The following is a 26,969-nucleotide window of genomic DNA, read 5'->3' as shown; positions in this document are numbered from 1 at the left end:
CTAGTGGCAGTTTCCGGCTGGCTCAGTGTTGCTGATTTCCCACGTGTGTTGCTGGTTCGGGATTCCTGGATAACCGCTGTCCGGGTGAATTTGTCCAGCTGGGGTACCCTGCACACTGAAGGATGAAGGCCGTGAGTGTCCTCAGAAGCCCGGCCCCCGCGGCTTCGGACCCTTTTGGGTCACAGAGTCGCTGCCGTTGTATGTCGGGCGGCGGCGGTGGCCTAGATTAGGGACTCCCTCCTGGCTCTCCGCGCTGTCAGCTTCCTCTCCCTTAGACCTGGCTCCCTCTTTTTCACCCACTGTGCACTCTTGGCTTCAGCGGGCCGCAATGACACTAGCACGAAGTCTTGAGTTCGAGTTCATAAGATGTCAGACTTGAAGAGTTCTTCAAGACCATCTTTTGAATCCGTTATTTTACAGATGAGAAAAGGTCCTGCTTCCAATAAGTTTATAAGTCTTGGGACCTTTTTTTTTTTCCCCTCCTAAAGGTAAGGATATAGAAAAGCAAATTGTAATCCCCATCCGAGTTCAGCTTTGTTTTCCTCACTTTGTCTTGATGTCTTTAAGCTGTAGCTTCATCAGTAATATGAGGATAACAGCAATCACTACTTCTAGGCTGTTGGCGGTAATATGTTAGAGCACTTTGTAAACAGTTAAGCGATATGTAAATGTCACTTGTTATTGCTAAAGACAGCCAATATTTTAATCTTAGTATGCCAAACCACGAGTGTTAAACTAGCCTCGAATAACCATTTATCAGTAACTCAGTGGTTTTTCACATTTTTTTTTTAGTCTCAGACCCTTTTGAGCAGCTGTGGATTCTGGTCACGGGAAGAACCTCCCGTTGAATAACTCCTGATCTAGTGCTGTTCTGTAGGATTAATGCCATAGTGTGGTTTTAGGTCTTATATGCAAGACCCTTGACTGTGAGACATTAAAATTGTGGAATTGGTCTAATGAAATTTTATAATCAGTTCTTTTTAACCTGATTTAAAAAATAACATATTCATGTGTATTATCAAGTGTGAAACAGATCACCAGCCCAGGTTGGATGCGTGAGACAAGTGCTCAGGGCTAGTGCACTGGGATGACCCAGAGGGATGAGATGGAGAGGGAGGTAGGAGGGAGGTTAAGGATGGGGAACACATGTAAATCCATGGCTGATTCATATCAACGTATGGCAAAAACCACTACAATATTGTAAAGTAATTAGCCTCCAACTAATAAAAAATAAGGAAAAAAAAAATTTATTTTTCTGGGTATTCAGTGCCCCTTCTGTTGTTGTTTTCCAGAGAAGAAATAAAAAACAGGTTCCAAGCTTTCGGAAGTTGTTGAAAACTAGTAAAGTCAAACTTGAAAACAAGCTAAAAAACAAACAGTTTAAACAACAAAGCACTCTCAAGAAGTACCGTAAAGAGCAGAGGAAACTAAGGCAAGCTGTAAAAGATGCTGTGTCTAAGAAACCCGTTCCGTTGGAGGACCCAAAGGAAAAACGACCAGGTAACTGTGAAAACATTCCTATTTAGAAAAAAAACATTCCTATATAGAAAACAGTTTTTATTGATCTGTTCTAAAATATTCTTCATGCAATAACTTTGCTTTTTAGCCATCACTCCTAGAGAAGGATCCTATGTATTTCAGTCACTATGAGAAAACATTTTAATGCAGTACTCACGGTGAAAGAGACCCAGCCTCTGCTTTTAGTTTGTTTAGAAAGCAGATCTGAAGATTTTCAGTGCGTACTTGGGAAAACAAACTCAGAATAACCATGTAAATAACTTTTGGGCATTCCAGTGCTGCCACTTTCCCATTTCACTGGCAGTTAGCTAAGAAGAGAGTTGCTTTTCTCTGCTGCATTCTTTACAGTGTTGCCAATATCACTCAGTTTTCTAAACTCTGGCTTTCTTTTCACTTGGAATGAAATTGAGCTGTAATCGTCAAGGTTAATCTTTTGTCAACCTGTTCAAAAACTCCCAAGTACTCAAAACAGTTAAGGAATATGATCATTCTGACTCAGACCTGTTTTGCTACAGCAGAAGTGGTACTTTCAGGGTATTAATATTTGACTATATCTGACTTTTCTTTCTTCCTGTGCACATCTCATTCTCTTACCGTGACCTATTTAATTTGATCCATTGGCAACCGTGCTATTGTGATGTATAAAAGGGCATGGGACTGGAAGTCAGGATACCTGAGCTTTTCTCTTGATTTTGTTTCTTATTAGTGGTGTGGCCTTAGTCTGTCACTTAATCTCCAGGTACTTCATTTATTTAAAAAAAAAAAAAAGGCCTTGCTTGAGTTAGATATTTTTAATATCTATCTAAATTTCAGAAGAATTTAAAAAGCATGATATGTTAGGTATTATATTTTAAAAATAAAAACAAAAAATGTCTTTCTTCTTACATGTTGAGCATATAAATTAAGTCTCTTAGGGAGTTGGATATAGGTAATGTTCAAGTGGAAGACCTGGGTTAGAGAGAATAGTTTTGCAAATTATTACTATATAGATGGTAATCAAAGCCTTTGACTTGAGTAAAATCACCATGGAGACTGTGTAACATGAAAATAAGAGAACCCAGAAAATAATTTTAAGAAATGCCAGCATTTAAGAAGTGAATAGAGAAACCTGTAATGTGGTTTGAGGTGGAGCCAGATAATTAGGAAGAAAACTTAAATTGTATATGTCTTAGAAATTGAAAGAAACATGTTTCAAGAAAGAAAGAAACTTTTTTTATGTTCTAACATGAAATAGTCTATAAGATGAATTTTAATTTTAAAAAGCAAGATGAAAAGTAGTGTATATTGGAGCTTCCACCCACTTGAAATTATAGGTTATCACCACCTGTAAGATGGGCTTACACCAGTTGAGTAAAAAGGAGAAAAATATGTATGTACACATAAACTCAAATGTGAACTATCACAATAAGAATTAAGAGAAAAAAGCAATAGACTTTCCTTTGACCCAGAGATCTCACTGCTAGGAATGTATCCTATGATTATTTGAAAATATTTTCCAAGAGTATATATGCCCAAGCATGTTCATTGCAACACTGTTCACTTCAGTTCAGTCGCTCAGTTGTGTCCAACTCTTTGCAACCCCATGAACCGCAGCACGCCAGGCCTCTCTGTCCATCACAAACTCCCGGAGTTTACCCAAACTCATGTCCATTGTGTTGGGGATGCCATCTAACCATCTCATCCTCTGTCGTCCCCTTCTCCTCCAGCCTTCAATCTTTCCCAACATCAGGGTCTTTTCAAATGAGTCAGCTCTTCACATCAGGTGGCCAAAATATTGGAGTTTCAGCTTCAACATCAGTCCTTCCAATGAACACCCAGGACTGATCTCCTTTAGGATGGACTGGTTGGATCTCCTTGCAGTCCAAGGGACTCTCAAGAGTCTTCTCCAACACCACAGTTCAAAAGCATCAATTCTTTGGCACTCAGCTTTCTTTATAGTCCAACTCTCACATCCATACATGACTACTGGAAAAACCATAGCCTTGATTAGATGGGCCTTTGTTGACAAAGTAATGTCTCTGCTTTTTAATATGCTGTCTAGGTTGGTCATAACTTTCCTTCCGAGGAGTAAGCGTCTTTTAGTTTCATTGCTGCAGTCACCATCTGCAGTGATTTTGGAGCCCCAAAAAAAAGTCAGCCACTGTTTCCACTGTTTCCCCATCTATTTGCCATGAAGTGATGGGACCGGATGCCATGATCTTAGTTTTCTGAATGTTGAGCTGTAAGCCAGCTTTTTCACTCTCCCCTTTCACTTTCACCAGGAGGCTCTTTAGTTCTTCACTTTCTGTCATAAGGGTGGTGTCATCTGCATATCTGAGATTATTGATATTTCTCCCGGCAATCTTGATTCCAGCTTGTGCTTCCTCCAGCCCAGCGTTTCTCATGATGTACTCTGCATATAAGTCAAATAAGCAGGGTGATAATATACAGCTTTGACGTACTCCTTTTCCTATTTGGAAGCAGTCTGTTGTTCCACGTCCAGTTCTAACTGTTGCTTCCTGCCCTGCATACAGTGTTAATTTATGGCAATTATTATGGCGTATATGGCAATTATTATGGTTAATTATGGCAAAAATATGGAGACTATAAGGGGCTTTTCTTTATAGGACACCCAAGTACAGCAAAGAATTGTCCTGCCAAGCATGTCAGTAGTGTTCACGTTTAGAAACATTGGGGTAAGGTGGTTGAAAAACATAAGCTTTTCCTATCATAGACACAAAAACACAGGATTCTATGTCTCTAATACTAATTCCTGATTTTTTTTTTTGTTGTTTGTTGGAACAGGTAAAAGCATTGAGAGGGAAGAGGGAGAAGAGGAGGAAGCCCTTCCTTTAGATATGATGGATGAAGATGACTTACAGTTAATGAAGGATTTAGGACAAAGAGCATCTTTTCTAACGAGAGACATTTCTACCAGGTAATATTTCTTTTATATTATAGTCATTCACATCCTTTCAATGTTAAAAACTTGGTTCTGAATTTTACTCAGGTGGTTAGTGCAAGATGCTGCTCATCTCTGAACACTGGAGTTTGTAAACTGTAAACCCTATTCTGTAAACCTTATTCTATTTATTTTGTAAATAAAATTAGTTCATAAAAAAAAAAGCTGATTTTATTTAGTATATATCTTTATTTCTTTTGAGTCTGAATAGTGAAGCAGAGTGAATGGGGGAAGTATGCTCTCCTCTGTTTGAGGCAAAACAGTCCCGGGTTCCTTATGGCCGTGTTACCCGTGTCTCAGTTGCTGTTATCCTGTTAGGCTTAGTTGCTCAGTTGTGTCTGACTCTTTGTGACCCCATAGACCACAGCCTGCCAAGCTCCTCTGTCCATAGAATTTTCCAGGCAAGATTACTGGAATAGGTTGCCATTTCCTATTCCATGTTACCATATCAGGTAGGTATTATTCTGTTTCACAGAAAGGAAACTGTTTTCCCATAGTCACAAATAATGGATCTGAAATTTAAACTTAGGTGAAGTCCAAAGTCCCTGCTATGTTCTGAAGGTTTTGGGGAAAGTGAAACCTTTGGCACGATGTCCACATTGGCTGTGTGGAATATTCTTCAAAAAAAAAATCTGTAACTTCACCTCTGTTTTGCCGCTAAAGGGAAAACTAAATGTAAACCGTAGTTTTATGGCTTTATATGGTAGGCCATATGATTCATTTACTATACAAATGCCTCTTATGTTCCTGATCTAAGTGCTAATATCTTTATGCCAATTGAATTTGGTTAGTGATTTATTTTTAATGTACTTTTAAAATAATAAGTCTCTGAGTTCTTTTTTAAATATATTAAAATTTTTTCTTGCAGTGAGCCTGTTCACGTCAAGAAACGGAAGCATGAGAGTGTTATAGATAAATATGAAAAAATACCAAGAACTCTGCATACTGCACCAGAGAAGGAACTGATTCACTTACTTCCTATCAAAGATAAAAGTGGTATAATCCCACAGACCAGAGAGAAACCAGGTGAATCTGCTCAGCCTGTGTATTAGGTTAAAATTTTGGTCCCTTACTAATATCACGTTCAAAATTTTCTCATTCAAAATTTGTTTTATTTTGACTTTTACTCATATCTACAAAACAGTGTAGCTACAGTTAGTCATAGAACAAAGTTGACCATTCTGGCTGGAAATACAAATGATTATCTCATAGTTCACTTATGCCCATTGTACTATGAGTACAGCTGAAGCTGCAAGGTTAAGGTGATTCTTTTCAGAGTGTTTCATTTTTTTGTTTCTAAAATTAGAAACATACTAGTCATCCTTTTTTAGCCTTTTTTTCCCCCATACATGTATTTTTGTGAAATAAAACACAAAAGTCTGGGAATCAAAGATGTGAAATTATGTGGTTTATAAAAAAAAAAAAATCCGCCTGTAAAACTACCATCTGGGCAAGAAAGAAATACTGCCAGCACTCAGAAACATCCCTTCTGCTCCCCTTAATCACTAATTGCTCTCTCTGAACAAAAGTAACTCTTTTCCTGAGTTTTATGGTAATCACTTCCCTGGTTTTCCTTGTGGTTTTACAACTTACATATATTATCACATTTTTGATATGCATATTTTCTGTATAGTTATTGACAGTAACCAAGATGAAGAGGATCAAGAGGAGATGGAACCTGAGGAAGGTAATGGGATGCATCTTTCTAGTTACTAAATTGTTGAGAATTACATTTTTTTTTTTACTTAATAGTGAATTAGTTTTAGATGTAATCTGGAATGTGCATTTTGGAATACTGGTCATTTCAAGGTCATTTTGAACATTTTCCCACACTTTGAAAATCTCATCTTGTGTAATTTGATTGTTTGTTGCCTTTCCTATGGAAGATTTTATGCAGTTACGTTTGTGATGTCTAGGCATGCGTGGAGAGTCTGATAAATCATTACTATTTTGAATTCTTTTTAATCATAATGTAAGGACCTGCCTACAAATAACTATTAACTTTTTAGCCTAAAGGATAAAAATGACTCCGGTACAAAATTATTTTGGCTCTTTCTTAGAGCAGTTATACTTTATGTATGTCTGTTTAACATAACTAAATGTGGGTTCTAATAGTTGGACTCGTTCCAATCACAGTTAAACTAAAAGAACATACTTTATTGTTTGAAGCTGTATTGGTTTGGAATTTGTGATAAAACAAGCTAGTTAAATTTTACTTTGTCTTACCAAACCTTATTAGTGTAAATGAGATTACAGGGCAACTATTTTAACTGTTTTTGGTCATTCTTCATAGGCTTATACCAGATACGCTTGTGTGTTTGTTAAATCTAGTTCCATGTAAATTTCTTAAGGCAGATGTATTTTGCATAGAGCTGAAAACAGAGGAGCATGTTTTGTACTTTTTAAAAACTAAATCAGATTGTTCTTTCTCTTAATTTGTATAACTTATTGTGGATTTATTAGCACAGTGGGCTCCCCTTATAGCTCAGTGGCATGGAACCTCTACCCATGCAGGAAACGTAAGTTTGATCCCTGGGTCAGAAAAATCCTCTCGAGAAGGGAGTGGCTACCCACTCCAGTATTCTTGCCTAGGAAATCCCACAGACAGAGGGGCCTGGTGGACTGCAGTCCATGGGGTCACAAAGAGTCGGATGGACTTGACTTAGTGACTAAACAACAACAGTTAGCATAGTACTTAAGAATAAGAACTCTTAATTGGACTACCTGGATTTAAATCCCATTTCTGCCAGATATCTGAGCTTAGGCAAGTTACTTTCTCTTTGCCTCAGTTTATCTACAAAATGAGGCTAATGACAGTAGTATTTGGCTCAAGTGATTAGTGAGAGATTTATATGTATTAATAGTAATCTTGGCCCATAGCAAGTACTTGGTAAAAGTTAGCTATCATTATGGTTGTTTGTTACTACAAGAAAATTATTTTAATCATTAAGATTCTTGGATACTTGTAAATAAAGAAATGTTTACGAGGGAAACCTAATCTGTTTTAGAGATAATTGAGAAGCCCATTAAGGAGCTGACATTAGAAGAACATTTAATTGAGAGGAAGAAGAAACTGCAGGAGAGGAAAATGCATATTGCAGCCTTGGCATCTGCCATATTATCAGATCCAGAAAGTAATGTAAGTAAAATTAATTTCCTTAGAATCTTCATATTATGTGGTGTGATAGTCTGATCTTTTAAGATTCTCTTCCTAGCTGTAAGCACACATGGAGAGGAAGGGCATTAACACGATGGTAGTAACTGAGTTAAAATAAGAGTACATAGAACCTTAGCCTAATCCAAATCTGAACTTTGTTTCTTCTGTGATCTTAGAAATGTTGCTTAAAAGTTCTGAGTCTTATTTTCTTCATCTCTAAATGAAGATATTGGACTATACTTGATTGATGTATGTAACAATGTGTTTTAGAAAGTGTTTTTAGGGAAATAGGACACACATGGTTTAAGAAAACTCAATGCCATTTGTGGCAGTATGGATGGATCTAGAGATTAGCAGACTGAGTAAATAAAGTCAGACAGAGAAAGACAAATATCATACGATATCACTTATGTGTAGAATCTCAATAAATGATACAAATGACCTTATCTTAAAAGCAGAAAGATACTCACAGTTATAGAAAACAAATTTACGGTTACCAAAGGGGAAAGGGGTGGGGGAGGATAAATTAGGAATTTGGGATTCAGATATAGATCAGTAACAAAGAACTCCTGTATAGCAAAGGGAACTATATTCATTATTTTGTAATAACCTATAATGGAAAAGAATCTGAAAAAGAATACATATGTATCTGTATGTGTATAACTGAATCACTCTGCTATACACATGAATCATTGTAAATCAACTATATTTCAATTTTTAAAAAGGTAGCATCGTTAAAAAAAGAACTCAAAAAAAGAATTTCTAAAAATAGGTAGATTAATAAATGTAAACTTTTTGAAGTATATGTTTTCTAACTGCTTTTTTAACAAAAATTTGATGAACTTAGAACTTTAGTGATTTATGTGTTGTTAATGTGAGCAGTGTCTGGAGTTGTATGTGGCTGGACTAGACTGTGAGCCATTGTGAGAATTCCACTTATCGTGCCAGATGTGTGGTGGTTTTCTTTTGTTCATAATTATCTTGCCATTTCTCTAGCCTTATATGTTGTTTCTTTAACAGATTAAAAAATTGAAAGAATTACGTTCTATGCTGATGGAGCAGGATCCTGATGTGGCTGTTACTGTTCGAAAGCTGGTGATAGTTTCTTTGATGGAGTTATTTAAAGACATTACTCCTTCATATAAAATACGACCCCTAACAGAGGCAGAAAAATCCACCAAGGTAACGCTGGATATAACTACTACACAAAATAAGCTGAAAACTTTGCTTCACTAGAGACAGGAAAAGGGCTTCCCTGATACCTCAGTAGTAAAGAATCTGCCCACAGTGCAGGAGATGTGGGTTCAATCCCTGGGTCAAGAAGGTCCCCTGGAGGAGGAAATGGCAACTCCCTCCAGTATTCTTGCTGGAAAACCCCATGGACAGAGAACCCTGCTAGGCTACAGTCCATAGGATCACAGGGTCAGGCACGACTTTAGCAACTGAGCATGCAGAGGTGGGAGAAGTAGTGGGGGTACTCATATTTTGTGCTAATTTAAAAATGGATTTTAATATTTTATTTAAGAAAATGATCTTTTTGGTCTTTTTAGATCCGCAAAGAAACCCAGAAATTAAGAGAATTTGAAGAAGGTCTGGTTAGCCAATACAAATTTTATTTGGAAAACCTGGAGCAAATGATCAAAGGTATATTAAAGTATCCTAAGAGTGTGTAGTGCACTGAGCTCTCAGGAAGGTGAATTCTGTATTCTGTCCTGTGTGTTGAGTCAGTTTAGTGTATGATCAGGAACAGAGTCTACAGTCAGACTTCCGAGTTCAAGTTCTGGTTCACCTCTTAAGACCTGTGATGGGCAAAGGACAGCCTCTCTGTGCTGCAGTTTTTCTGTCTATAAAATGGGAATAAGAATAGTTAAAGTACTATTCTTTAATAGTATTTTGATGCTTTTCTTTAACAGGAACAACCCAATCTCATAGGATTGTTGTGAGGAGTGAATTAATTTATGGGTGTAAAGTAGGATTATAGTGCCTGTGCTAGATACTGTGCCTCATCAGCTGTCAGTATTAGCATTGCTGTAGTCCTGTACGTAGTAAATAGTTGTATGTTTCTTGAATTTATGAATGGTTGGAATTTATTCTACTGTTGTTTATTTGGAAGGAGTAGGAAGAGAAAGATAATGTGAGTGGATGTAATGAGTGCCTTGAAAATGGACTTAACATTTTCAGGATGATAAACTTTTTTGTCAAACACTGTTTGCTTTCTCTTCGTTCAGAGGAAAAAGGGCATAGGGATCATTCTGACATGAATGGGGAAGAGATTTCTTGCCAAGGCAAGGAGCTTTCACCTGACTCAGTTGGGCTCCTTTACTCAGTGCTGGGTCTAAGGATCCAGCTGCCATCTGGATGGCACCCAGATGCCATCTCAGCGGCAACAGAGCTGAATCTTTTGGCCCAGTAAGGACATGGAGTGGGGTGGGTGGCGTGGATATTGCTTCTGTGCTCTGTCATCCCAGCTGGAACCTGCGTACTAGCATTTATTTATCTATCATAATGTCTTCAAGATTCTTCCCTGTTGTAGCATGTGTCAGTATCTTCCTTCCTTTTTAAGGCTGAATAATATCCCATTGTATGTACACACTGCATTTTGTTTATCCATTCATCCATCCATTATGAAGTCTTGTCAGTTTTAAGTAAATAGAAAATATTGTTCTTAATTATGGTGAATGCAGTCTGTTTGAGGAAAAATCACATTTATGAGAAGCAAGTTCAAAACAAAGGCACTTGGGGAATTCCCTGGTGGTCCAGTGGTTAGGAATCTATGCTTCCTCTGCAGGGGGCATGGATTCTATTCCTGGTAGGGGAACTAAGTTGCTGTATGCTTCGTGGCACAGCCAAAAAATTAATTAATTAACTAAAATGTAAAAAGTCACTGTCTTTCTCATCTCTGGCTGTGTATGATGAAGAGAGAGGTGTTGAACCCACTTTAGAAAAAAAAATCGGCATATTTTCGTATGCTCATATTCAAGATACTGTGTTACAGTACATTACAGAGTATGTGTGTAGGTATTTCTAGGAAAGAGGTACTGTGAATCATCAGTTATTTTGAAGAAGTTAAACCTCTTCTGGACCTCTTGGGTAAAGATACCACAATGAGCATTAGCACTAAGCCTGGGGAAATGATGTAAGATCCAAGGTTCTTGTAATTGTGGGGAGAGTCAGAAGATGAATGATGGTAGGTAAGTGCTAGTGATAACATTTGTACTTGTGTCTTAAGTGTAGACAACTCATATTTAAGAATTCAGATGGCATGTTGATTTTTCATATGATTGCCTATTAGTGTAAAAGAAACTAATTAATTGAAATTTTAACCAGTGAGTAAAGTAACCCCAGTTATCTTTTGATTAGACTGGAAGCAAAGGAAGCTGAAGAAAAGTAATGTGGTTTCCTTAAAGGCCTACAAGGGACTGGCAGAGGTGGCTGTGAAGAGCCTGTGTGAGTTGCTGGTGGCCCTGCCTCATTTCAACTTTCACAACAACATCATTGTATTGATTGTCCCTCTCATGAATGACATGTCAAAATCGGTGGGTTGCTTTTGCTGCTTTTGCTTTTCCTTAACAAAAAATCCAAGACTATGTGATTATTTTTTTCTCTCTGTCTCAAAATTCTTTTGGAGCTCTTATTTATTGCTAAAATGGAGTCCGTTAAATGCTGTCTCTTCAAGAAAATTGTTTGAAAATAAGTTTGTCGCAGCGGTTCTGAGTAGCAACTGATTTTACCCTCCAGGGAACATCAGGCTTGTGTCTGCACACATTTGATTTTCACGACTGTGGTGGTGGGAGGAGGGGATTGTTGCCGCTAGATCAAAGGTCAGAGAGGCTTCTAAACACCATATAGGACGGGCCCCCACAACAAAGAATCACCTGGCCCAAAATGTCAGTACTGCTGAAGTTGAGAAACACTGGTTTATTGTAACATTTTATTTTTCAGATATCTGAAATGTGTTGTGAAGCAGTAAAGAAACTATTTAAACAAGATAAATTAGGCCAAGCTTCCCTGGGTGTAATTAAAGTGATATCTGGTTTTGTGAAGGGCAGAAATTATGAAGTTCGGCCAGAGGTAAGCCTTTCTTTTCTCACCTCGCATTGTGTTTGGTTTTAAAGTACAAAGTTAATTTTCAGTTGTTATGAAGCATTTGTTTTTTGTAGAAGTGTGTAAACTATAAAGTGAAAGTACTCCCCCAAAGTAACCATTCATAACAATTTGGCATGTATCCTTCTATCACAGACATTTATGTGTACAGATAGAGACATGCTGTGTTTATATTTTTTTAAAAAATGGGTTTATACAATGGAAACTATTCTGGAGTTTTTATGGATTGTGGATTTATGTAAAGGGCTATTCCATTCTTTTGAATGTTTGCCTTAGTATTCCGTTAAGTGAATACATAGTCCCTACTTGAAGGACGGCTGAGTTGTTTCTAAATTTTTGCTATTACAGTCAGCATAGAAAAGAACATCCTGGTCACGTTATTTTTTCACACTTGTGTGAATAATCTGTGAGTTAAATTTCTTAAGTGTCGATTCTGTGTCCAACAGTATACACATTTAAATATTTGAGAGATAAAGCCAAATTGTCTTCCAAAAACATTTGAACACTTGTGTTCCCACCAGTGATAGGAGTGTCATTTCCCTACAACCTACCCAATGTTGAGTATTTTCACTCTTTAATCTTTGTTAGTCTGTTGGGTAAAAAAGTTGTATATTAATAGATTGTTTATTTTGTTTACACATTTTTCTCAGTAACGTTTTGCTTCCTTTCATACATTTATTAGTCATTTGAATATTTTACCTGTTTGTATTGTTTGCCAGTTGTTTTTTCTCAGGTATTTGTCTTTCTTAATGATATGTTAATTTTTAAAATACTCATTTATTTCAATAAAAGTTATGTACTAGGCACTATTCTAGGTCCTAGGGATAAAGTAGTGAACAAAAGAAACAAAAGGTCTGTGTTTGTTGAGCTTACATAGTAAGCATATTAAATCTTTGTTATATAAATTGCAAATATTTACTTGTTGCTTTTAATCTTGTGCTCTTTTTGCTTCATAGAAGTTTTTTGCATTTTAATTATTTTATGGAATTGATTTTTTTTGTATTCAAGAATATGAAGTATCTTACCTTTATGTTCTTAAATGAAGTTTTATAGTTTCCTTCTTTTGGGCCTTAGATATTTTTGTTAATTTAATTTTTTACTGTTTTATTTTATAACTTTGAAGTCTTCCTTTGTCATCAAACCCTTTTCATCACCTGAAGCTGATCATTTTAGCTGAACTGCTAAAATTACAAATATTGGGCTTAAATATTACTCAAAATTTTAGAGTAAGCAGATAATAGAGCTTGAACACAAAACTGGATGTGAGAAAACACTTTTATCGATGCTAGAATATAAACTGCTTTCTTTACTTTCTTGGTATTTGTTTTGTATGTTTACAATTTTTACAGTGGTTTTTTTTTTTAAGGTGTACGATGTGATGATTTAATGTATGTATACATTGTGAAATGATTACTACAGTCAGGTTAGCACATCCGTTACCTCTCATAATTGCCTTTTTTAGTGTGGTGAGAATACTTAAGATCTATTCTCTTAGGAAATTGCAAGTGTATGATGGAATATTATTAACGGTAGTCCCCATGCTCTACATTTGATACCCAGAACTTACTCACCTCATAACTGAAAGTTTGTATCCTTTGACCAGTTTCCTCATTTCCTTCACCCTCTGGCAACCACCATTCTACTCTGGTTCTGTGTATACCTTGCGATCATACAGTATTGGTCTTTCTGTGTCTGGCTTATTTCTCTTGGCATAATGTCCTCCAGGCTCATCCATGTTATCACAAATGACAGGATCTTTTTAATGGCTGAATAATATTCCTTTGTATTATATGTATTCACCACATTTGCTTTATTCATTCATCTGTCCAGCAGACATGTCGATCGTTTCCATATCTTGCCTTTTGTGAACAGTGCTGCAGTGAACATGGGTGTGCAGGTATCTCTTTGAGATACTGATTTCATTTCTTTTGGATATATACCCAGAAGAGGGATTGCTGGATCATATGATAATTGTATTTTTCAGTTTCTTGAGGAGGCTCCATACTGTTCCATAATGGCTGTATCAGTTGACGTTCCCACCGACAGTGTACTAGGCTTTCCTTTTCTTTCTAACTGCACTGTGTGCAAGCTTGAGTGCTTAGTTGCTCAGTCGTGTCTGACTTCTTTGCAACCCTATGGACTGTATCCTGCCAGGGTCCTCTGTCCATGGGATTCTCCAGGCAAGAATACCGGAGTGGGTTGCCATTCCCCTCTCCAGGGGAATTTTCCCGACCCAGGAATCAAACCCAGATCTCCTGCATTGCAGGTGGATTCTTTACCGGCTGAGCCACCATAACCATTCTAACAGATGTGAGGTGGTATTTCACTGCCGTATTTATTTTCATTTCCATGATGATTAGTGCTGTTGAGCATCTTTTCATTTGTCTGTTGGTCATTTGTTGTTCGTCTTCTTTGGAAAACATGTATTTAGGTTCTTTGTTCTTTTTTAAGTCGGGTTATTTGTTTTTTTCCTGTGAGTTGAGTTCCTTATTATTTTGGATATTACCCCTTGCAGATACATGATTTGCAAATATTTTCTCCCGTTCAGCAGGTTGCCATTGCGTCTTGTCAGTGGTCTCCTTTGCGCGTGAAAGGTTTGCAGTTTAACATAGTCTTACTCGTTTGCTTTGCTTTTGTTGCCTGTGCTTTTGGTGTCGTATCTGAAAAATTAATGTTCAGACCAGTGTCAAGGAGCTTTGCCCCTGCATTTTCTCTTATAGGGGTTTTATGGTTTGGGCTCTTACACTTAAGTCTTTATTAATCCATTTTGAATTCATGTTTATGCCTGGTGAGATAAGGGTCCAGTCTCACAGCTCTGTGTGTGGATATCCATTTTTCCCAGCACCAGTTGTTGCAGAGACTGTCCTCCTGCTGTGCTTTCCTGGTTCCTTTACCAAAGATGAGTGAGGGACCGTGTGCTGCTTTCTTTGATTTGGAGTTATTTATTTGAGGAGGGAGCTTCCCTGATGGCTCAGCAGGTCAACAATCTGCCTGCAGTGCAGGAGACACAGGAGCCACTGGTTCGATCCCTGGGTTGGGAAGATACCCTGGGGATATTTTAGGAGCATACAGAATACCTAAAAATACTAAAATCTTCTGATGCCTAGAATGACTTCAGGTGCAGTATTTTTGCTTTTCATTCTTCCTGGTTTCCATTCCACACTTTAAATGAAATTCTCAACTTTCTTCAAAATGTACATATAGGAACTTCAAAATAATATAAACCTGTAGTTCTGCCCCCCTCCCCCCGCAACACACACACACACACACACACACACACACACAGAATGCGGCTGTAACTGCAGGTCAGTAGAGTGGTTTCTTCCCCAGAAAATGTAGGATTTTAAGCCCCTTTGTTTTTGTGTTTGGATGGCCACTGTAGCACACAATACATCAATTTCTGAATTAGTTTCTGATTTTTTTTTTTTTTTAATGACTTAAGGCAGTAGTACACATGGACCCCAGACCAGCATCAGCTGGGCCCCTATTACAGACCTGCTGAATCATAGACTTTGGGGATGGGGTCTAGCTATTTGTGTTTTAACAAGCCCTCTGAGTGAGTGTGATATCTGGTCAAGCTGGAGAACCACTAGCCTAAAGAAATTATTTTAAAATGAATAATGCTACTCTTCATATTATTTTTTTATTGAGAAAAAAAGATTAGAACTGTTAACTGCAGAATTGAATCTGATTTGGGAAATGAAAGCTGGTTTAGAAATATCTAAAATATCCTCGCCTCCCATGCTGGTCCAACCTTTTCTGGCCCGTCTGCTCTTGTCGTCCTGTCTACCAGTGCCACATTGTGTTCTCTTCTTCTTATTATTATTTTCATTGCAAAGAAATATTATGTGTATTTAGACAAATGCTACTGTCCAATCATGGACGAAAATTACTGAATATGTTTAACAAAAAGCTAATAGAACTTTGTATAAAATGTGATAAAAGATGTTGCAAAGTTTTTTTGTTTTTTGGATTTTTTTTTTTTTTTAGCTTGAAGAAAGGAAATAACATTGTTTAATGCTTATTCTGTGTAAAGTATTTGAGAGCAATATAAATATTAAGCTGTGTATTTGTGTTTTCTTCAATAACAGATGTTAAAAACATTCTTGTGCCTAAGAATCAAAGAAGTAGAAGTGAAAAAAGATACAGAGGATATTAATAAACCAAAAAAGTTCATGACTTTTAAGGAAAAGAGAAAAACTCTATCAAGAATGCAGAGAAAGGTTTGGTTGATTTCCTTTTTGGTTTTAATTGATTTTAGAGTAAAATCATAGGCATAGGTAAAAATCATAGTTAAATCATAAATATAAATATTTTAAAATCTGATATTTAGAGGATTTTATTTTCCCCAGTTATTGCAAAGAAATGTTTTATGAAATCAACTTTAACTGACAATTCATTAGCAAAGGGAGCAACAGGTGAAGAGGTTTTCTTGCCATGTTGTCTTTTATCCTTTGACTTTTTCTTGCCATGCTGGCTTTTAAGGTCGTCTTAGATTCATTGTGGTAACACAGATTCCTTCCTTAAAATAAAGGGTGTATTCATGTGAAGTTGGCAACAAAATAGGTTTTAATTGAATCTTGTTTTTCTGTTGCTTTGAATTTGAAACCCAGGTTGAAATTCCAGACTTTTATTTATTTACTATGGGATTTTGTAAACTTTTTTTTTTTTTAGTATTTTGAGAAATAGAACTAATAATAGCACTGCCTTGCAGGGGTCACTGTGCAGTTTAAATAGAATAACATAGGAAAACCACTTAACGGAGTGTACAGCACTGGGAGTACTATATAAACGTTAGTTAGCACCACCACCATCGTCATTATGATCTCTTCTCAACACATTTCTAAACAGTTTATTAGGTTATCCAAATGGGTTATTAGGAACAAAATAAAAAGTAATTTCCAGGAACATCCATCTGTGAATGGGTCTAATAACTTTTGAAAACAAGACAGAAATATCAGAAGGAGGGGACACATGTATACCTATGGCTGATTCTTGTTGATGTTTGACAGAAAACAACAGAATTCTGTAAAGCAATTACACCTCAATTAAAAAATAAATTTTTTAAAAAGAAATATCAAATATCAATAGTGATTGTTAACAAATGAAGGTTAATATTTAAATTATTTATGCTACACTCTCCTAATGCAGGTTGGACATGCCTGTTAGGAACAGCATGTATGTGCCTACAGTGGGGAATCAGAGATTCTTAGCAGATCTTCAACAGCTTCATGTGAGGGGAGGAAACTATTCGTCAGTCAGTCCTCTGTATCTCAGGCAGTGTGGCAACCATTGTTTACTGCTCTTAACAGCAGGAGGGAGTGGGAAAAAATTGTTTTTTTGTTGAATTTCTGAATGTATAGTATCTGAATGTATAGTTTTATGCATTGTATGTAAATAAGTTTGGGAAGTATTGTTGATGACTGGTTTCCACGTTATACATGATTTCACAATAAGAATTCTTTCTGGGCTGAGCGTGTCCTTTTTTTTCTTTTTGAAAGAATTTAAGTTGTAGAAAATTTAAGTTACAGAGAGTAGCAATAGAATTTAAGTTACAGAGAGTAGTATAACATAGCCCATGTATTTACTATTCTGAAAAGCAAGTATTAATACACTTCAGTTTTTTTTCTTGAAAAGAAAGAAAACACTGGTGATGGAGTTGGAGTCCCTTTGTTCCTCTCTCCAATCCCATTCTTCTGCCTTCCTCCTCGGAGGCAGCCACTGTCATAAATTTGGTTTGTATATGTTTTTTATCCATGATTTTCTCTTTTTGCTTGTATTTTTATCTGTAGACAGTCTATGGTATTGTTGTATGTGTTTCATAATACTGACATATAATGCGTCTCTGAAACTAGCTTCTTCACTCAGTGGTACACCCTTTTTTAAAATCTATTTTCAGTGGAAGAAAGCAGAAGAGAAATTAGAGAGAGAACTTCGGGAGGCAGAAGCTTCAGAGAGTACCGAGAAAAAACTTAAACTGGTAGGTAGCTTCACACATTCTCTTATGCTTTTAAAACTGTTGTTAAGTGATCTTAACTAGAGACTTACTGTTTCAACTTATGGTTATATGATTTTGGTTTACTTCATGGGGCTTGGGTGTATGATATGCAGGAAATGTTAATCTGAGTGATAATGGTAGTTTTAGGAAGTAACAGTATGTGTATCTTCATTCTGTTTTGTTGAAACTCTTAAGGTTGAATAGGGAGGGAGGGATGGGAAAAGACTGAGCTTTCAAAAGTGATAGTTTTGGTAACTTGGGAGAAAGTATACTAGGTTATACTGAAGTCATTTTGTCTGTTCTCAGCACACGGAGACTCTGAACATCGTGTTTGTAACCTACTTCAGAATACTGAAGAAGGCCCAGAGGTCACCTCTCTTGCCAGCAGTTTTGGAAGGTCTTGCCAAGTAAGGGCTGTGTAGGTTGAAATCTTTTAAATTCTTTCTAAATAAATAAGACTGAAGTAATCATGAGTTTTAAACAGGGTTCACTAATGATTACCTCGTGTCCTCAGTTCTCATTCCTTTCCTATTTGTTACTAGCTTTTCCTTGAAACTGTTCGTAACACTACACATTTTTTGGTTTTCTCATCTCAAACCTTTAATTTTTTTAATATCCTTCACTAACTCTTTCTTCCTGCTTACTCAGTTCTCGCTTTCCCTAAGATTGATCCCTTAGTTCTGGTTTCCTTCTGCTCTGTCGTCAGTTTTCAGTCTTGTATAATCTTTTCCTCTTAAGATAGGTCTTTTCGTATTTTTCTGTGAACCCTGATAAACCTGTTGGGGGATGTCAGCCAGAGTTATGGTTGTCACGATAGTTTTCTACAATTATTTGAGATATTGTCCCATAGAACAGTGCTATCTAATAGAAATATGGTGTGAACTACATATGTAATTAAAAATTTTATTTTAACCACATTGAAAAGGAAAAAGAAACAGTGAAATCAATTTAAGTATATTTTACTGAATTTATTTTATCTAAAATATTATTTTGACATGTTCAGTTCAGTCGCTCAGTCGTGTCCAACTCTTTGCGACCCCATGAATCACAGCACTCCAGGCCTCTCTGTCCATCACCAACTCCCGGAGTTTACTCAAACTCATGCCCATCGAGTCGGTGATGCCATCCAGCCATCTCATCCTCTGTCATCCCCTTCTCCTCCTGCCCCCAATCCCTCCCAGCATCAGGGTCTTTTCCAATGAGTCAACTCTTCGCATGAGGTGGCCAAAGTACTGGAGTTTCAGCTTCAGTGTCAGTCCTTCCAATGAACACCCAGGACTGATCTCCTTTAGGATGGGCTGGTTGGATTTCCTTGCAATCCAAGGGACTCTCAAGAGTCTTCTCCAACACCACAGTTCAAAAGCATCAATTTTTCGGCACTCGGCTTTCTTCACAGTCCAACTCTCACGTCCATACATGACCACTGGTAAAACCATAGCCTTGACTAGGCAGACCTTTGTTGGCAAAATAATGTCTCTGCTTTTTAATAATGCTATCTAGGTTGGTCATAACTTTCCTTCCAAGGAGTAAGCGTCTTTTAATTTCATGGCTGCAGTCACCATCTGCAGTGATTTTGGAGCCCAAAAAAATAAAGTCTGACACTGTTTCCACTGTCTCCCCATCTATTTCCCATGAAGTGATGGGACCAAATGTCATGATCTTAGTTTTCTCAATGTTGAGCTTTAAGGCAACTTTTTCACTCTCCTCTTTCACTTTCATCAAGAGGCTTTTTAGTTCATCTTCACTTTCTGCCATAAGGGTGAGTGTTAAACATTAATGAGATATTTGACATTCCTTTTTTCATAATGTATCTTCGGGAAGTGGTATGTATTTTACATTGTAGCACATCATCTCAGTTTGGACAAGCTGCATTTCAAATGCCTGATGGCCAGTGGCTACCATTGTTTGGCAGCCCAGCTTTAGAGATAGGACTAATGTCTGAAAGATAGAGAAAAGGCAGATTCGGTTCAATATAGAAGAAATTACTTCCTAATGACTAGAGCTGTTTGGTAATGAAATGGTTTGTCTCATAAGATAGTGTGGTTCTTGTCATTGAAAGAGAGGTTAGCGAGAGATTCAGAGAGAAGGTATTATTACATTAAGGAGGACCTGTTTATTTTTTCAGTGACCAATTTCTTTATTTAAACAAATTCTTAATAGTCATTTATTAATACAAATTCAGATAATGCAGTTAAAAATTAAAAGATCACAAGTTCCCTTCTTTCCTATTCAGTCAGTTCAGTTCAGTCGCTCAGTTGTGTCCGACTCTTTGCAACCGCATGAGTCGCAGCACGCCAGGCCTCCCTGTCCATCACCAACTCCCGGAGATTACTCAAACTCATGTAAATCTGCCTACCTATCTTCTTTCGTATAGATTGAATCTTTCACACAAATGTATACTGTTCTGTAACTTTTCTCTTTTTGATAAACAGTTATTCTGTGTATCCTTCCTTGTTAGTACATACAGACCCACTTTTAAGTTCATGATACTCCATTTTATGGATATATAATACTTTATTTAATCAGTCCCCAGTGCTACACTGGAAATAGCTTCAATGTACTTGTGTGCATATATTGCTAGGTGGAAGAGTATGTTCATTTTAAATTTTGATAATTATTGCTGTATTACTTCTCCAAAAGGTTGTACCAATGCACAGGGAATCTATGACCTCTAAGGTCTTTCCTTCTAATATTTACTTTGTGTCAAAGGCTCTTGCACTAATACTGAAGAGATATCATGACTTGAACTACTTGAGTGCCTAACATTTTATAGTGTACAGAGTGCTATGACATTTAGTAGCTCACATGATTCTTTAACTCTGTTGAGTGATCTCAGTCATTTCTAGAAATAAAAGGCCAGAATTTAGGATTGTATAGGTAATTAATTGGAGAGCCTGAGCTGGGCCCTAGGTCCAGCATTTATTTTTTTTAAGCTTTCCGAGGGTCTGTTTTCTTATTAATAGCAAAATCTTTCCTCTTTTCCTTCTTCTGCCCTGTTTCCCTAGAAGCTGTAACTGATGACTCCTTTGTTACTTAGAACATCGCTTGGGCACTTAAGTCAGCTTGTCTCAGAGAAGTAGTTTGCTCTCAGCAGCTTCTTTCTCTGAGCAGGAGTATTTTTGAAATATATTTAATTTGTTTAGTGCCTCATATCCTCCTGCTGAGTATAGTGTCTAGTTGTGAATGAACTGTCCAAGAGGCCAGTATGAATTAATGAAAAATATAATCACTATCATCTCTAGCTTAGCTAACATTTTGAAACAAGTAATATTAAAAACATGGTTTTAAAGTCAAGTTTAATTTTTAAGTTCTCTATATCTATTTTTACATTACCTTTTAACCAAATTTTGTTTGATTCTAGGTTTGCTCACCTTATAAATGTGGAGTTTTTTGATGATTTATTAGTAGTTCTACATTCTCTCATTGAGTCTGGTGTAAGTAACTCTACTAATGAATTACTTTTTAAGATATAAATTGTAGTTATTCTTAATATCCTTTTTTTGTCTTTGTCTTTTGAAGGACTTAAGCTATCAAGAAAGTCTTCACTGTGTCCAGACTGCTTTTCATATTCTTTCTGGGCAAGGTAAGATAGTTTCTTGACCAAGTTCTGTTTGTCTTAGCCTGTAAAGCTGTAACATACCTAATTGATGTTTGTTGTGATTTCAAAGGTGATGTTCTGAATATTGATCCAATGAAATTCTATACTCATCTTTACAAAACACTGTTCAAATTACATGCAGGTATGTATGTTTTAGATAATGTGTCTTTAATAAATCTTTATCTTTTAAGATTATGTTGTGACTGCAGTTCTAGTCAATGAGAATTGAGAAATAGGAGCTAGTGTATAAAATGCTGGCCTGCCAGTGCCACACATCTGTATTTCAGAAAACTTTTGGAATTGACTGGAGATGAATTCCAACTCAGAGCAATATATGGGCAGGGTAGCACTGCTTCATCAATTAGGGAAATGATGTGGGACAGGCACGACAGGTTCATCTGGGATTTTTCGAGTTCAGTGAAGTTGCTTAGTGAAAAAGGGATGAGACCAGCCCTGAAGGGTCTTATCTGCTGTTTTAGGTGCTACGAATGAAGGTGTTGAGACCGTCCTCCAGTGTCTTGATGTCATGCTGACTAAACGCAGAAAGCAAGTTTCTCAACAGCGGGCCCTTGCCTTCATTAAGCGCCTCTGTACCCTTGCTCTTCACGTGCTTCCAAATTCGAGCATTGGCATTTTAGCAACTAACAGAATATTAATGCATGTAAGTAGGGTGCAAACAAATAGAGCATAGTTCTTGCTATGTAACAGTGGTATTTTGTTTGATGTATGTCTTTTCCCCCATTTACATTATTATTTTAATTATAAAAGTAATATTTGTGATAAGATTAGGTAATAAAAGAAGTACATAAAATTATGAAAAGAAAACATTCCACCCCTACTGACACTCTTCAGAAATAACCGTTTTTACCAGTTGGTGCGTATCCGTCCAGAAGACTAAAAAATTCATATGTAAATGTTTACGCTAAATACACACAAGTAGTAATCACTCAGTCATGTCCAACTCTTTGCGACCCTATGGACTGTAGCCCACCAGGCTCCTTTCCATGGGGTTCTCCATGCAAAAATACTGGAGTGGATTGCCATTCCCTTCTCCAGGGGATCTTCACGACACAGGGATTGAACCCTGGTCTCCTGCATTGCAGGCAGATTCTTTACCATTTGAACTACAGGGAAGTCCTAAACACACACAAACAACAGAATTTTTTTTCTTTTATCGGAGAGGGGATTATGATATACATCTCTGCTCTACAACTTTTCTTTTTAACACTTACTGATGGCAAACACATTTTTGTGTCAGTACAAATACAGCTACTTTGTCTAGTTAATGACTGACTGCTGGTTTAACATGGTTCTTACTGTGTGAAAGCACTGTTACAATGCTTTGCAAAAATTAATTCACTTAATTTTCATAGCAGCTCTGAAGTAGCTACTATTTTTCTCATTTATAGATAGGAAAAACTGAGGTCCAGAGAAAGAAACTTGCCTAAAGTGACACTTCTAGCAAGTGGCAGAGTTGAAATTAAAATTTAAGCAATCTGGCTTTTACACTTTGCATTTTTCTTTTGATGGACATAAGTTGTTTGCTTCTTTGCTATTATAAATGATGCTATAGTGAATATTCTTATATGTGTATCTAATGTAATTATTTCTCTGAAAAAGATTCCTAAAAGTGGGGTTGCTGAGTGAAAGAATATCTGTTTTCTTTTGCAAGATGAAATGAATTATTTTCAAAGCAAGCTAAGAAATATTCTTTTGCAATTTTTGTTCTGTTATGGGACAAACTTAAATTGCAGAAATTAAAACTAGGTATAAAGTACATGTACTTGTATCTCTTATGTAACTATAGAACCAAATTATGTTTAAATGGAAGTAAAAGTACAGAATCCAATAGCATCCTTAAAATTAATAATATTGCTTTAATTAGTCCTTCTTTTAATGTGACATTTTTGCAGACTTTCCCTAAAACAGACTTGTTGCTTGATAATGAATCTCAGGGAAGTGGGGTTTTCCTTCCTGAGCTGGATGAACCCGAGTACTGCAACGCTCAGAACACCGCTCTTTGGGAACTGCATGCACTGCGGGTAAGAGTCCCCCCCAGCCCTTTCCTTTTTGTGAAAAATATTTTTCAGTTTTTGCCCAAGTAGTTATAATTGCCAGAGAACTTAATGTATTTTGTTTTGGGACTGCGTTTCCTACGATTCCTGTCTTAATAGTCCATATCTCACTTTGCTCTTGCTAGTAAGATGCTGAGATGCATTTTCTAAGGAAGCAGAAAGTGGTGACAGTGTATTGTAGGGTGAGATTTCCTGAAATCTTTCCCTGACACTATTCAAAATAGAAGATTCATTATCAGGAATATTTGTATTGGGTCCTATCCAGGGAGACTTTCAGAAGCCTGCCAGTTTCAAGAGGGTTTCACCTATGTTGTGACCCTATAATGTGAACAGTAGCATTCGAGTGGAAATACATTTCAGGAAACCTGTTGTAAACTAACTTTTTTACTCTGAAAGAGAAATTGCCTTTTGCTTTTCCTTTTCATACTGTAAAAGCAACTTGTGAGCAAATATACTGTTTTTTTCTGTGGGTAGCTGGTTCTAATGAATTAGATATGCATTTGTGGTTTTTAGAAAAAGTGGTGTTTATTAAACTGTGGCTCGTGTCTTATAAAACACTGACCTGCACAAAATGTGGTTGTCCTCTTTCCCCTTCAGCGACATTACCATCCTATAGTGCAGAAGTTCGCTGTTCACCTCATTGCCGGAGCCCCTTCGGAAGGCTCAGAAGCGCTCAAACCAGAATTGAGCCGAAGGTAGTATGTAGCATTGCCTTATCATAGAACTGCAGATTTCAGCTAATAGCTGTTTTGACTATGACAAATCTGTTTTTTACAAAGTAATAGATTTCAAAATGGAAAGTGGCAATTGGTCATCTGGATTTGGTCCACTTCATATTCTTGAGTTATTCCAAGGAGAAAACATTGCTGACTGAGATTTGGTTTGTTTTGCATAATTACTTTTTTTTTTAGTTATAAAAAGTTTCACACATACAGATAAGTAGAAAGAATAGTGAATCCCCAGGTACTTATTATTTAGGTTCAACGTGTAATAAGATGATGCCATATTTGCTTTATATGAAAATCCCTGAGTCTAACCAGATTCCCTTTTCCCCTCCCCTCTGAATGGTTCTGCTAGGACCAGAAGGGGAGAAGTGAGGAGGCAGAGAGAAGAAGTGCTTTGAGCCCTGCCATTGAGAAGGCAGCACTTTCTCTTCTTAGCCCTCACAACTATCTTTTTGTGCCCCCTGACCAGTCAGAATCTGGACTGGCACTTACAGTGTTCATCTTACACTCTTTCAGATGGGGAAAAGGGGATCCTCCTAAAAGAAGTTTCTTTACCCACAACTTTTTATTCTGTAAAATTTCAAAAAGTACAAAGAAGTTGAAACAGTAGTAATTAATCTTTTTCTCCCTCCACCCCCACACAAGATCAATTAGGAAATACTTCATTCTTCAGAAGACACCTTTGTGATAGTTCCACCATTCAGAATTAATATTGTGCCTTAGATTTTCCCCTTCTATTACAGCCCCATTGGTTTCTTTATTATTATTTTTTTTTTGGTTTCTTTAATCGGAGACCACAGACAGGTGGCCTGAAGACAAGATTTTCTGGCCTCTTCAGTGTTTGAACAAAAGTCTGATTCGTTGCTAAATTGTCAAATTTGGGAGAATTCATCCAAAAATCACATTTCCAGCTTCTCTGGAAATACTGGGAGAGATGACAAAACAGATCTGTATTTTTACATCATAATAGTCAGCCACCCACCTCTCTTAATGAGGTATAAATTGTAATTTCCTATAAACCCTTTTCATTCTGGGTAGGATAGAGATAACCTTTGCCCTTCTTCAGTCTCAGATCATTAAGGACTCATTTACATGCAAGGGTATGGACATTTATTCTGTCCTGATTGGCCCCTGCTTGCTTCCAATCCAAGCAAACAACTGAAGAATGCTGTTGGAAATCCGTGGAAGATAACTCCATGCCTTGTGTTCTCATGACTAACAACACTTAGTTGCATATTGTTCACGTAACTGATTGAGTTGGGATTTGATCACATTAAATTTGAGGTCTTTTGCTCAGCCTTTTTGTTCAAGCTTCTATTTATCAGTGTATACCAGACCTATCTGAGGTGGATTTAGTTGGATAACGAAATTATAACATAGGGATTTAGGACTTGTTTTGTATGTGTGTTTTGCTGGTTTTCAAAGAAAACAAAAGCACTCATTAGAAAAGATGTGTATCCTTAAGTTCATCACAGCATTATTTACCAAGATATGGAAGCAACCTGAATGCCCATCAATAAATGAATGGATAAGGAAAATGAGGTATTTATGACTGGAATGTTACTCAGCCATGAAAAAAAGTATTAAAGCTTGCCCTTTGCAACAACATGGATGGGCATAGAAGGTATTATGCTAGGTGAAATAAGTCAGAGAAGGACAAATACTATATGATTTCACTCTCAGAATAAATGAACCAACAAAACAAAAACAGTCATGGATACAGAGAACAGTGAGGTGGTGCCAGAAAGGAGGGGGTTAGAAGGAGGAGAGAAATAGGTGAGGGAGATTAAGAAGTATACATTGAGTACAAATTATTTTCTCTGGGTACGATCTAATTCTTTGGGTACAATCTAACTTTTCAGGTTATACAGATGGGTTGGTGTCTTTACATTTCTTATGTTTGTTATAATAGATCTGCTGCAGAACTTTTTGAGGCTTATAGCATGGCAGCAATGACCTTCAATCCTCCTGTTGAATCTTCAAACTCCAAAAGGAAGGTATGTGATAGTTTTCATTATTTTTTTAAAAGATGAAATAAAAACTAAATGTCTCTTAGTAGCTGATTTCAACTTGCTAAATTGTTTTCTAGGTTTTTTTTTTTTTTTTTTTTTCATGTTTAGGAGTTGATGGTAGGGTGAATTTCTGGGATTGGAATCCTATGGAGATAGGAGACTCTTTTATTCAGTGTAGACTAGCTGACACGTCCAAGACCTGACGCAGCCCCTGTCATCGTTAAGTTTCATGTGTTGGTTTGATGTCAGCTGTTGCCATTTTTAACTTTGCTTACAGCATAAGCAGACTTTTAACTCATACTTCTAATATTTTTTCAGGATAAAGTTTTACAAGGGGATTCATTTTTGAATGAAGAGTTAAGTCAACTGATCAAAAGACATTGCAGTCAAGTTGCTACTCAGTTGCCTCTGGATTTTACCAAATGTTTGGAAACATCACTACGGTAGTAGAAGAATGAGGAGTCACTGGACTTCATGTATATTTGTGTGTTTGAGCAGGTGCGCATAAAGATAGATTGTTAATTTAGGACTTTCTCTTGAGGAGAAAGACTTATCTTTTGCGTGGCACAGGGTTCTGCCCCAATCCTAAAAATATGCACAGGAAAATCAAGACTATGAGATTGCTTTTTACCAGTCAGTTACTCTTTATAACCAAATAAATCTATTTTTATTGTACCACCATGACGGAAGTGAGAAACAGTCTAAATTTGAGTGTATATATTTTTATGAAAATTTTTGAGAAAAGGAAAAATAGCTTGCAATTGGATACCAAGTTTTTTGGCTCTTACTGGACAATAAACTTCAAGAAGTAACCTAATTTGGTATATGGGGGGAAAAATGA

At 36.8% G+C, this 26,969-nt stretch overlaps 1 protein-coding gene across 1 annotated transcript; it reads left to right on the top strand.

Moving 5' to 3' along the window:
* Window positions 1-26,812, top strand: NOC3L (NOC3 like DNA replication regulator). Its single transcript, XM_043926640.1, has 21 exons — window positions 1-131; window positions 1,293-1,500; window positions 4,303-4,435; window positions 5,328-5,485; window positions 6,093-6,146; window positions 7,468-7,598; window positions 8,637-8,798; window positions 9,167-9,260; window positions 10,977-11,152; window positions 11,559-11,687; window positions 15,812-15,943; window positions 17,620-17,700; window positions 18,025-18,125; window positions 21,080-21,152; window positions 21,238-21,301; window positions 21,387-21,458; window positions 21,796-21,977; window positions 23,230-23,358; window positions 23,989-24,086; window positions 26,029-26,113; window positions 26,447-26,812. Exons 1-21 carry the CDS (start codon window positions 123-125, stop codon window positions 26,573-26,575), a joined length of 2,400 nt encoding a protein of 799 aa, XP_043782575.1. The 5' UTR covers window positions 1-122; the 3' UTR covers window positions 26,576-26,812.
* The last annotated feature ends 157 nt before the right edge of the window (window positions 26,813-26,969 follow it).

Source organism: Cervus elaphus, chromosome 15, assembly GCF_910594005.1.
Source record: "Cervus elaphus chromosome 15, mCerEla1.1, whole genome shotgun sequence".
Classification (NCBI taxonomy): domain Eukaryota; kingdom Metazoa; phylum Chordata; class Mammalia; order Artiodactyla; family Cervidae; genus Cervus; species Cervus elaphus.
This window is presented reverse-complemented; position numbering and strand designations above follow the sequence as displayed.

Bases quoted from the DNA above. Each gene is read 5' to 3' on its own strand.
- NOC3L (XM_043926640.1), top strand. The intron at 9,261-10,976 runs GTATATTAAAGT...TCTTTTGATTAG, and splicing joins CCTGGAGCAAATGATCAAAG to ACTGGAAGCAAAGGAAGCTG. The intron at 21,153-21,237 runs GTAAGTAACTCT...TGTCTTTTGAAG, and splicing joins ATTCTCTCATTGAGTCTGGT to GACTTAAGCTATCAAGAAAG.